This window comes from Glycine soja, chromosome 19 (assembly GCF_004193775.1).
Source record: "Glycine soja cultivar W05 chromosome 19, ASM419377v2, whole genome shotgun sequence".
Classification (NCBI taxonomy): Eukaryota; Viridiplantae; Streptophyta; class Magnoliopsida; order Fabales; family Fabaceae; genus Glycine; species Glycine soja.
Genome location: NC_041020.1, coordinates 5,702,479 through 5,715,292, shown reverse-complemented (window position 1 = coordinate 5,715,292; position 12,814 = coordinate 5,702,479). Strand labels below are relative to the sequence as shown.

At 34.2% G+C, this 12,814-nt stretch overlaps 2 protein-coding genes across 2 annotated transcripts; both read right to left on the bottom strand.

The window, feature by feature from the left end:
- Nucleotides 1–2,442: 2,442 nt before the first annotated feature.
- LOC114398514 (protein NSP-INTERACTING KINASE 2-like) lies at nucleotides 2,443–3,446 on the bottom strand. The gene is made up of 2 exons (XM_028360710.1): nucleotides 3,329–3,446; nucleotides 2,443–2,766 (listed from the first exon to the last, which is right to left on the bottom strand). Exons 1-2 carry the CDS (start codon nucleotides 3,338–3,340, stop codon nucleotides 2,443–2,445), a joined length of 336 nt encoding a protein of 111 aa, XP_028216511.1. The 5' UTR covers nucleotides 3,341–3,446.
- Nucleotides 3,447–9,661: 6,215 nt separating this feature from the next.
- LOC114398481 lies at nucleotides 9,662–10,414 on the bottom strand. Its single transcript, XM_028360688.1, has 2 exons — nucleotides 10,036–10,414; nucleotides 9,662–9,928 (listed from the first exon to the last, which is right to left on the bottom strand). The coding sequence occupies exons 1-2, from the start codon at nucleotides 10,373–10,375 to the stop codon at nucleotides 9,894–9,896; spliced, it is 375 nt and encodes a 124-aa protein (XP_028216489.1). The 5' UTR covers nucleotides 10,376–10,414; the 3' UTR covers nucleotides 9,662–9,893.
- Nucleotides 10,415–12,814: the final 2,400 nt, after the last annotated feature.

The following is a 12,814-nucleotide window of genomic DNA, read 5'->3' as shown; positions in this document are numbered from 1 at the left end:
GACATAATAGAATCAGTGAAAAACAAGTCATGGAATTGACTTAGAGTAAGGAAGAGAGGGTTTGAATATTCATTAGGTTCTTGGATGTTAAATCCTATGGCATGTTTAGGCACCATAGGCTAACGTGGATGATATTCATTAGAGGGAAAATGATGTTTCGACATGGGGTGCAGAGGGTTGGCTGCAACTTATATGGTTTCCGCATGAAATGATTTGGGGGTAGTCCAATTTTTGTGACTTTGATGCAGCAGAAATAATGTAGTAGAAAATATGCTTTTGCAGTCTTCATAATAAGTCAAGGTGGGTAATGCTTGCTTGGTGTTGTTAGCATGTGCAAAGTAGTTACGCAATATATTGCTTGAGTTTTTTTTATAATGTTGGTGGTTGTTATGCATGGAAACTACTAGTGTAAATGAGTTAAGTGAACAATAAAAATTTAAGTTTGTCTTGTAAAAATAACGTTTGACTCAAGCATTTAAGTTTGATTTATTTATTTAAATGAGTTTAATTAAAAGTAAGGACTCTGACTTGTTAAAAAAAGTTAAAGCTTAAGTTTAACTTGATTAGCTCATTTATAGCTAAATTATTTTTTAATTTGTGATTTTTTTAAATTTAACTTTATCAATAATTTAATATTTAAAAATTTTTAATACTAGATAATAACTTAAACAAAATAAAATATTGGTTAAATTACTCATTTGGTCTCTATAGTTTGATGATTCTTACTTTTTTAGGTCCTGTAGTTTTGAAAGTTGTCTTTTTAGTTTGTATAGTTTCATAATTCTTATTTTTTTAGTTCCTATCATTTTCAAATCACAGGACCTCAAAGAGAATTAAAATGTAAACGATGGGGGCTAAAAAAACACTTTTAAACTACAGGGCTAAAAGAGAATTAAAATGTAAACTATAGAAACTAAAAATACCACTTTCAAACTACAGGGACTAAAAAGGTAAGAACCATAAAATTATAGGGATCAAATGAATAATTTAACCTAAAGTATTAGATAATAATCTACAGTTATAAACATGTATTAAACATGTATTAAACATGTAGGATGAATATTGTGAAATTTATATGTGTAATTTTAATTTTTCTATCGTATAGATATACATGTAATCAAGTTATCTGCGAAATGTTAAGTATTTATGGCTTTCACTTGCATCATTTAAACGAGCTTAACTTCAAACTTGAATTTATGTATTTAATTAAATAAACAAGTTTGATTGAATATTTAAAAAGTCTAACTTAATGAATATTTTACAAATAACTTAGCTCAATTACTTGGAAACCAACATTTATATTGTATTTGCCTGAAGGCTTGTTAATGGGTACATCTTTCCCTCTTCTGACCCTCGTTAATAAAATTTACTTTTATATATATATATATATATATATATAAAGAAGACAGAAGTCCATCTTAAAGCAGTGAGGAAAAGTATGTACAATTCCTCGGATCATAGATCTATATCCTTCAACTATTCACGTAAGCCGTTAGAACTAAACCAATCGATAGATTAAAATTACAAACTGAAATGAAAAAAAATAATGGTAAAATGATGAATATTTCTAATAAATTTATATTGAGCATGAAACATAATAAAATGAGCAAAAGAAGGCAAGTAAGATCATTTAATCACTAATTTCACCGAAAACCTGGTAAAGGTTTTCATTTTGTCTCAACTTTACGAAATTGGCACTACAAACTTATCTTCAACAAATAAGTATATGTACATTTGAATAAAGTAAAACAAAAAGAAAGCCCTTTCAACTTTGAAGGCTTTTATCATACAACATACAAATGGACTCAATTATCATATGTTCTTCAATTTCATATACTTTCTTTAGTAAACTAGAAAAACCAATCATAAGAAAGAAAAACAAAGTAAAAGTAAAAGAACTAAAAATGACTATGAAAATATCACCTAGGGTGATGAGAATCATGAAACTGGCCAAATACAGGCTAAAGGTTCAAGTGGAGAAGGACGAAGGTTCAAGTGGAGAAGGACGAAGGTCCCGAGTGGAGAAGGATGAAAGCCCAGAGGCAGAGACACTATCAAGACTATTAATTGTTGCTGAAGGCCCAAACTAATTTGAAGGCCCAAGTTAAATAAGTTTTTAGTTATAATTTATTTTTATTGTAATTTTGGCCCAAACTGTTTAGAAGGTCCATGTCTATTTTTATCTTTTTGTTCAGCTACACTATAAGTATGGGTTTTTGTTTTGAATAAGAAAACTTTTGGCATTTGATAAAATTTGGTGAGAGTTTCTCTCCGGGTTCCTTGTTGAACCAATATCAGACTTATCAAGGTAATCCTTGTGGCGTCTACCTTGACTTATCTTCCTTCACCGGAAGTGGCGTCTACCCTGACTTATCTTCCTTCACTGGAAGTGGCGTCATCCAAATATTCGTAGCCTGTATCAAGCGATCCGCCCCGTAAGGTTCACATCATAGGGCCTGAGAGTTCCATGGCTTGGACTAACAAAGAAGAGTCATCAATGAGGTCAGAATACCTATCTGATGAAGAGAGTTCTTGTGGTTTGCACTTGGTAGTGTCAGCACTTTGTGAGGCTTCCCATTTCTCTGCAAGCCCATCACCTTCAAGCATGCGTACAACATCAGACATTTTGGGCCTGTGGCCCGGAAGATATTGTGTGCACAAGAGTGCCACTTGAACTATTTCCTCAAGCTCAATCCTGTCATAGTTAGTCTTGAGATCCTTGTCAACAAGCAACTCAAGCTTCTTCTCTTGATGTAGTTTCCTTACCTGAATGAATGTCAACAACATATATAGTTGTTCACTTTAGAAGATTTTCAAGGAAAAGAACATGTTTGGTTATTTTTTACCATTGGTGTGATTTTGATTTCAAAATCCAAACTCACATTGGACTAATAATGTGTTTGGACCCACGTTCTAAAGTCACATAAATTGGTATTTTCACATCACATGTAAGAACAAATACAGAAACTACTTAGGTAAGACTCAAAATGTAAATCTAACATGCACCTGTTTTACAATAAACAGGTGCATACTTTACAAATCTAATGGTCAGAAAACTATTGGTTTAAAATTTTACAATAAAATTTACTATATATTTCAGCCCTTTTCTTTTTGGAAAAATAATCATTTTATTTTTTAAAATTTCTTTTTAAAAAATTAATAAAAATAAAGGATAACTTTTTCAAAATAAACTTAACAAGATTTTAACAAAAATTAATTTAATTTTGTAAAATCAAATTTGCCAATGTTCATCCAAACACACAAATACTCTTCAACTTAACAAAGTGGGAAAAGAACTATAATGATTTTCAAAGGAAAACAAGCTTACCCAATCAAGCATGGCTCCTTTTTGGTTGGCTGCTTTTCCAAATTCTAGAGCCCTTTGGCCAGTGATCAATTCAAGAAGCAGTATACCAAATCCAAATACATCAGTCTTTTCAGAAGATTGCCCTCTGGAAAGGTACTCTGGTGCAATATATCCCACTGTGCCCCTCACTTTTCGATTTACAAGAAAGAATTAAGAAAAAAAACGTTTTTAATCCCTAAATTAAGTTAAATGTGGTTAAGATTCTTGTACTTTAGAATTGATGAATTTTGATCTTAGACTTTTAAAAACATGTGGATTCTTAGTAGGAGTGTTCATAAACTAATATAACCCAATGTGGACCAAAAAAACTGATAAAAAAATAAAAATGGAATTTAAAATCAAATTTATATTCTACCGAAAAATTGAAAAAAAAAATGAAAATTTATATTTTATCGGATCAAATTTCGAAATTGAATTTAAAAGTTTATCCCATCCAATCCAAATTACACTTATGCACATATATTTATTTTTATTCATAAATTTATAATAACCCACCCATATTTTTATTTCTTATACATTTTTGTAAACTTATATCGTATAATTTTTTTAGATCAGCAAAAAATATTGATGATAACACAACGGTTTCCACAATCATTGTACAAAAGAAAAAGAAATTACATCATGTGTCCGTGGTTGGGTACCATTTAGACCCACTCTGCAACAGCTTATTAAGTGCAATAATAAAAATCAGAGAGAGAGAGCCCCACTACACCCTGCGAAAGAGCAATAAATTCAGACAAGACAATGCTCCCTGCCAGGGAATAAGTAACCAATCACCCACCTTACTCTAACCGTATCCCTCTAATGAGTCATAGTATTAAACACCAATTCATGTACACATACAACTCAAAAAAATGCATTTAGTAAGGAAACTTTTTTTTTTATCACCAATTTGATTTAAGATGAATAAATATAGTATTATGAGTTATAAAATGATATATAAATAAAATATTTGATATTTTATATTATTTTTATTATATATAAATATATTTCTTATTTAATATTTTATAAAAAGTTAAAGTAAGAATAAAATCATAATTGATCTAATCTAATTTACTTTAAATTGGATTGGATCGAATTAAATTAAAATTTTAAATTAAATTAATTACATGATATATCAATAAAATTGAAATAATTGAATTATAATTCAATACATAATTCTTAAATATCAGGTATTGATTAAATTCACACATTTTTTTTTAAGTTTGAGAGTCAAATTTATAAATATGAAAGTCTACATAGAGAACATGGTTTATTTCAAGGGAAACCAAGTCTAACTCGCTCACAGCATCAGCAACTCCTTGTGCTTTTGCCTGCATTTGTTGCCTAGCCTGTACATATATAACAAAATAAACTAACTCACTCTTAGGGAGTTCAATTTTTTTAAGAATTTAATTTCACAATAGTCTAAAATATTTTTATATTGTTAACTAATAAGAAATTATGATAATCAAGTCCACGTAGCCTATAGTCTCTACTCTCTCGACTTGAAAGCTGAGGAGTGAACCGGCACAAGGGTGGACAGTGTCGGGGGAAACCTTGAGTCTTTGGAAAGTTTTCCGATACAGGATATTTGTGGAACTGCCCTAGTTGATAAGGACCCTGGAAATCATGAAGTTTGCAATGATGATGGAGACTACCACAGGGTCATCCTAGTTGACGAGGTGGATACCCTGGAAGTCCCTATCCATGAAAGTGATAGGAGGGAGACTTTGTTGTAGTGGTGCATTGACAAAAATAATGTTGATGTCCCGGATGACGTGGAGATGATGTTTTTAAGATTGTTTGGATTGTCCTTTACAGAAAAATCCTCCCTCGATGGTGTAGATTACACCTCTGATGTTCTAGGCAGGTTCCTGTTCTTGTGGAGGTTGTCGTTCATGTCGTTGTTGTTGTTGTCTTTATCTACCTCGGTCTTCCGCTCTTCTTCTGTTTGCTTCGTGGTTCTTATGTTGCTCATCTTGGTGTTCTCTGGGTCTTTCTCCTACTTGGTGGTTGTCCAGCCTCTTAACGAACTAGGCTAAGTACCCAGCCTGTATAAGTTCTTCTATCTTGTCTTTTAGTATGCAATAGTCTTTTGTGTTATGAACAATACCACAATGATATTTGTAGTATTTGGTTGCGTCTAACCCTGGCCTGGGAGGTTTTGTCAGGGGTAGCCTGATGGGTACCTCCAAGTTGAAAGCTTCCTCCAGAATTGTGGTGCGATTGGCTGTTAGGGGTGTGTTACGCTCGTACCTGGGGCCTTTGGGGAGAGGTTGACGCTTGTCTAGCTTGTGCTTATTGTCCGACTTGTGTAAGTTAGTCTTGGTGTTTGCTTCTCGCTTACCGCGCTTTTGTCTGGCTTGTTAGATTTCATTCCTGAATCTGGACATTTCTTTCATCTGAATGTAGCCCTTGGCTCGCTCACCCAACTCATCCATGCTACCTGGTGGTTTTTGGCATAGACTGCCCGCGAACTTGTCGGGGCCTGGAGCTAGGAACATGGAATGCAACACTACCTCGAGGTTAAGATTTGAGATTTGGATGGTTGCGCGCCCAAATCTATCCATGAATTTTTTGAGGGACTCGTAGTCTTCTTGTCGCAAACTGGCCAAGGCGGCTGAGGTCATGCGGTGAGACCTACTAGTGGCATACTATGCACTGAATCGTTTGACGAGGGTGTCGAAGCTGTCTGTGGACCTAGGTAGAAGTCCACCATACCAGGTCAGTGTCGCCCCCATGAGGGACGTTGGAAAGACAAGACACAAAATTGTGTTGATATTAGTGTATAGGTTCAGCTGAGTCAAGAAGGCATCTAGATGCTCGTCTGGATCTGTTGTCCCATCGTACCGCTTGAGGTTGAGTTATTTCCACCCCAAAGGTATGTCTATCTCCATAATATGGTCGACAAAAGGATGCCAATAGGTAGTCTGTCCTGTTGGACATTGCATGTGGGAGAGACTTAAGTCATCTGCAGTGTTGACTATGCGTCGAGGGTGTGATTCTCCTTGGGTGCACTCAGGCAATGTGTGAGCTGAGTGCTCGTCACCTTGGAAACATTCGACTTGAGTCTTTAGTTGATCATGGTTAGCCTTTACCTTTCTTAGCTCCTCCTCGTGGCGTCGCTCCATCTCCGCGATGCGTGTTTGGAGTTGTTGTACATTATACGTGTCTATCATTGATACCAGATGAGGATGGGAATCTTCGAGAGGGGTCTCGCGTGAGGCCAAACCGAATGCTAACCATGGATGAACAAGAGAGAGTTGACAAGAGCTGTGCGGTATGTTTCACCACGACCCCATGGTGGGAACCAAATGTTCTTACCAAAATTCAGAGCTAGCACACGTCACGGAGGACGTGGCCGAAGTGGGCTCTTAGACTTCTTACATCGGCTTTGAGAAGTGCCTTTGTCAAGAGGACAGGAGACGAGACCTGCAAAACAAAGGACTCTAACGCTCTAGTTAGTATATGAGTTATGAGATAAAGCAAGTATATTCTTAAGTGAGGCTCGAGTGAGCGAGAGAGATAGAGGCACAAACTTGTTGCTCGTGTGCTGAAGTGTGTGAATGATCATGTAAAGGGTTCGTTGAAACCTGGTATTTATAGGAGTGGTGCGTAGTTGCAGGTCCTTATTTGTAGGGGTTGTTATAGCCTTTGCAGATAATTTTTGGCTTATAAATAATAGTCGGGAGCTTGTAGATAATGTTAAAGATAAATCGTATCTTATAGATAAAAGTTAGAAGATAATTGTACCTTGTAGATAATATGTGGCTTTGTGGATAATTAACTACCTGCCAATAGATAAAGATATTCAAATATATTTGAATATTCATAGGTTAGAGATAGTCTGTCAGTTAGGGAGCCGGATTGCTAAGTGCTTGGTGTCCACGCTCCTTTTGCAGGGCTAACGTGGAGGGTTGACACGTGTAGTTTGTGGGTTCTGGACAGTACAATAGGTATCCCGTGTCAACCAACCGACGCTAAATTGAGTGAAAATGTAACATGAAATTATTCATTGAACAAGAATGTTTAGTGTCGGCCTGACATAATGGAGCATACCAAGATGATGTCTCTTGCTACAGGACAAACACAAAACACAAGGTGTCACCCAGGGTGATGTCTCCTACTTCCTATGTGGCAAAACTCATCCATTTTAGTAAATTCTTTCTTGAGCAACCCGTTATGATAATTAGCTTTCATTTTTAACCCATTTTGAAAAAATAAGCCACACTTTTCCTTTCTTTTCTCTTTTTTCGTTCTTTTCTCACTTATTTCAACCCAACCACTAAACAAAGAGTAAAAAAATTAACATTCATGTCTTGATTGTGAAAAAAATAAATAAAGCTTTTACATCCTATGTTACATTATAGGACTCACAAAAAGTGATTCAAAAATCCAAAATGGATTCTTCTACTAAAGATATTCTTATATGAAAATCATCGAAATTGAGTTCATGTGTAGGAGAAATTATTCAACAGTCTTAGACTATTAATTATCGAGTATGATCTTTACCAATTTTTAAGTGACACCGTCCAACTTTTCGATTTACATGAAAGAATTAAGAAAAAAAATGTTTTTAATCCCTAAATTGAGTTAAATGTTGTCAAGATTCTTGTACTTTGGTATTGATGAATTTTGATCTTAGACTTTTAATTACATGTGGATGCTTAGTAGGAATGTTCATAAACTAATGTAACCCAATGTGGACAAAAAAATCTGATAAAAAAAATAAAAAATGGAATAAATCAAAAATTAAATGAATAAAAAAAATTAAAAAAAAAATGAAAATTTGTATTCTATCGGATCAAATTTTGAAATTGAATTTAAAAGTTTATCCAATCCAATCCAAATTACACTTATACACATATATTTATTTTTATTCATAGATTTATAATAACCCGCCCATATTTTTATTTCTTATACATTTTTGTAAACTTATATCGTATAATTTTTTTAGATCAGCAAAAAATATTGATGATAAGACAAGGGTTTCCACAATCATTGTACGAAAGAAAAAGAAATTACATCATGTGTATGATAGCAATATACAGATAACAGAACACATAGAAGATGCAGTCCCAAACAACACACAGATTAACCAAGAGGAATTCATAGTTACCAATAGCAGAAGCAGCCATAGGCCTAAACGCAACACACACAGGCCCAAGTACCTTGCAGATTTCATATGAGAACCATGGATACCACTAGCCCGAAGACAAGCTTCTAGAATCCTTCCCCTTGAGCGCCATAAGCAATTACCCACGTTTTAGTTGCCACCTGAATAGTTTACAAATTCGAAATTCTGTTACAACGACTTAGCACAAATATCTTGTAAAAATGGCTATAAAAAGGGGCAGAAATGAAATAAAATGGATATCAGAATTATCTCCTGCAACTTAGCTTTCTATTTTAAATTCCTGTTAGTTGTTACGAACCGAAACTAAGCTATTCTATGCTAAGCTACACTAAGCTGATATTTCATAATTCTTCTCTTCTTCTTTACTTCTGGTGGAGTACATTATTTATAATATGAGACTAGGTCCAAGTGCTCTTGCACGATAGCCAAAACAGAATAACCAAATGGGTGGGGTGTAAAAAAATACATACATTGATCTAAACATGCAAATAAATTTAAATAGCATATTTAGATCAAACAGCGGAAATTAAAAGGAATTACGAGCGTACCTCCAGCCATTGCAAATTGAACGGGAAGCGGCGCACACACGAACCTGAAAGACAGTTTTGTTCTTCCAGACCCTTACTCACTCTGAATAGATGGTGTATTTTTTCTGAATAGAGAAGTGGGTTTTGGTAATACAAAACTGAGAGCACCCCATCCTATTTATAGAGTCTTTTAATTTGTTTTCCACATTGTTTCTCAACTTCATCCTTAAAAACTTTAAAGGCATCTAAAGCTTCATTCTTAGAATGAAGTAAGTAGAGATACATATATCATGAATAATCATCTATAAAGGTTATGAAGTATTTCGGACTATTTGCATCCATGTCTGGACAACATATGTTTGTATGTATGATTTCTAATAAATTAGAACTCCTCTTTGCACCCTTTTTAGACTTGTTAGTTTGCTTACCCTTAATGCAATCTACACAAGTCTCAAAATCAGCGAAATCCAAAGTACTAAGTACTCCTTCATTTACTAATCGCTTGATTCTTTCAATAGAGATATGTCCTAATCTCCGGTGCCACAACATAAAGGATTCTTCATTCACAATACATCGTTTTAACCCAACAGAAACGTGCATAGAAGTAGCGTCATTTTGCAATTCAATCGAATAAAGACCATCAACCAATTGACCACAACCAATAATTTCAGATTTATTTAGTAAATTAAAACCAAAGTCTGTAAAATTAAAATAAAATCCCAAAGGTGCAAGTTTAGAAACAGAAATTAAGTTTTTACAGAAACTAGGAACATAAAAAACTTTCTCCAAATGTAATTTAAAGCCACTACTTAAGACTAAGACGCACGTTCCAATGGCCTCTACATGTGAGCTCATCCTACTCCCTGAGTAGATGCACTGCTCACTTCCCACTGGCTTCCTTAGGCTTTCCATACCCTGCAAGGTATTAGAAACATGGATTGTAGAACCAGAGTCAATCCACCATGTATTATGATTCACATTAATCATATTAGATTCATAACAAACAAAGGCAAATGGTGTACCTTTCTTCTCAAACCAACTTTTAAATTTGGGGCAGTCCTTCTTCATGTGTCCTTTCTTTTTATAGAAGAAACACTTTGACTCCTTTTTAATTGTTGGTTGAGTCGAAATCTTTCCTTTATTGGTGCCTACAGACTTCTTCCTATCCTTTCCAGAATTAGAAGTAGTCAAATTTACCTTCTCACCCTCTTCCATTATCAATCTCTCCTTTTCTTGAACACACATGGTCATCAATTCATTAATAGACCATTTATCCTTATGTGTGTTGTAGGAGATTTTGAAGGGTGTATACTGTTGAGGTAGGGTGCACAAAATGAAATGTACCAGGAAGGATTCAGACATGGTAACTTCCAAGGTTTTCAACTGAGCCACTATGTCCCTTAAGCGAATGATATGTTCACGCACACCCCTCGTTCCAGTAAGCTTAATGGAAGAGAACTGCATAATGAGTGTGCTAGCAAGTGACTTCTCAGAGGTCGTAAACTGTTCATCAATGGCTTTCAACAGATCTCTGACCTTATCATGCTGGTCAACTGAACCCTGGATACTAGCGGATATGTTGGTTTTTATGAACATAACGGAGAGACGATTAGATCTCTCCCACTTTTCATAAAGATCAACAGCATCAGGTTCGCTAGTTTCAGTAATAGCCGGTGGCTCATCCTTCCTTATAGCATAGTCAATATCCATCCAGCCCAAATGAAGGAGAACTCTTTCCTTCCAAACCTTATAATTATCACCTTTCAAAATGGGAAGGTCACAAGAAATATTCATAGATTGTGAAACTGCAAACAAACACACATGCTCATTAAGAAAATTTGAGACTAAACAAATGTCATGTTTTGCCAATGCAAATCATGTCTCAATATATGAATCTAGTGACACAAAACTTGCCTATGGGCTAAAGTCCTACTCAATTAGATTCATCATGCAACTTTATGATAAAACTATTAAATCATGTTCTTTTCCTTAATTCCTGTGGGTAAATTAAGAAATATAATTTAATATTTTATCCTAATTAATCATACAAATATAACAAAATTCTTGTGGGTAGATTTCATCACATTACATATGATTAATCACAATTAATATTTCTAATGTGATTATAAATTTAGCATATAATATTACTCAATTAAAGATGTTCTGGCTATTCTCTAATTTAATAAAATTATATTAATCACTTAACATTCAAAAATAATCCTTGCATAAACATACTTAATAATGCAAATGTGCTCAATATTGAATCATAAAAATTACATGTATACCAATTCAAAATAACATTGCACGTATATTCATTCAACATGTAATAAACTTTAAAGGATTAAATCCAATGCATACCAGTATTTAACATAATATTGCATGTTCAACATAACTTAAGAGACACACAATTTTAAACAGTTTGTGCATATATAATTTATTCTTCAGAAGTTATAAATATACATGAACTGCAATTAATAAACAATTAAATTGCAATAGCTTAGCGGTAAAGGGAGTCCTTTCATGCTTGCAGGGCTCGAACCCAGAACAATGAGATAATACACATCACATCTACCACTGGACCAACTCATGCTTTGTTTAATATTGTTAATTTAAAATTTACATTAACAATTCGAAGACAGTAAACAAAACCCGCAAAACTTTGTCTTCAACCTCCAACAGTGGATAAAAAAAAAATTATTACCTCAATTTCAAAAAACCCATATCATTATATGTATTTTAGACACCCAAAAATACGTTTTAAATCATAGAAAAATTAGAAAACTCGTATCATTCATAATTTTGATGTTATTTTGAATTAAGGAGGCTTAAAACATAGCACCCATATACTCAGAAAATAAACTCCGCATAGGAACGACCCAATAAGCAAGACAGAGGTACAAATCGGCTCTGATACCAAATGTAAAAAAAAAATACATACACTGATCTAAACATGCAAATAAATTTAAATAGCATATTTAGATCAAACAGCGGAAATTAAAAGGAATTACGAGCGTACCTCCAGCCATTGCAAATTGAACGGGAAGCGGCGCACACACGAACCTGAAAGACAGTTTTGTTCTTCCAGACCCTTACTCACTCTGAATAGATGGTGTATTTTTTCTGAATAGAGAAGTGGGTTTTGGTAATACAAAACTAAGAGCACCCTATCTATAGAGTCTGTCCATCACAGAGCTCTCAACTTGTTATCAAAACGTGAGATAGGAAGTTAAGTTATCAGAAGGAACGTGCAACGTGCACATAACGTGGGCTTTTAACATGGGGTAGTGGGATAGAATTCGGTTATAAAAGATTGTGATAGGTTCGTATGGCACTTGTGTAGTATTGCTATCAGTGTACGTGGTTGGGTACCATTTAGACCACAATCATTGTACGAAAGAATAAGAAATTACATCATGTGTACGTGGTTGGGTACTATTTAGACCCACTCTGCAACAGCTTAATATAAGTGCAATAATAAAAATCAGAGAGAGCGAGCCCCACTACAGCGACTGAGCAATAAATTCAGACAAGACAATGCTCCCTGCCAGTGAATAAGTAACCAACCATCCACCTTACTCTAACCTTATCCCTCAAATTTGTCCTGATTAAATTCACACGTTTTTTTTTTTAGTTTGACAGTCAAATTCATAAATACGAAAGTATAAACACCTTAACTTTTTTCTTTCAAAATTTAGTAATGCTTAAGTATATGTCATGTATAATCGGAACACTGATGGTTCAAATCTATCTAATAATTTTTCTACAATAAAAAATTATTAAATAGTTCTTCAACAACTAAGT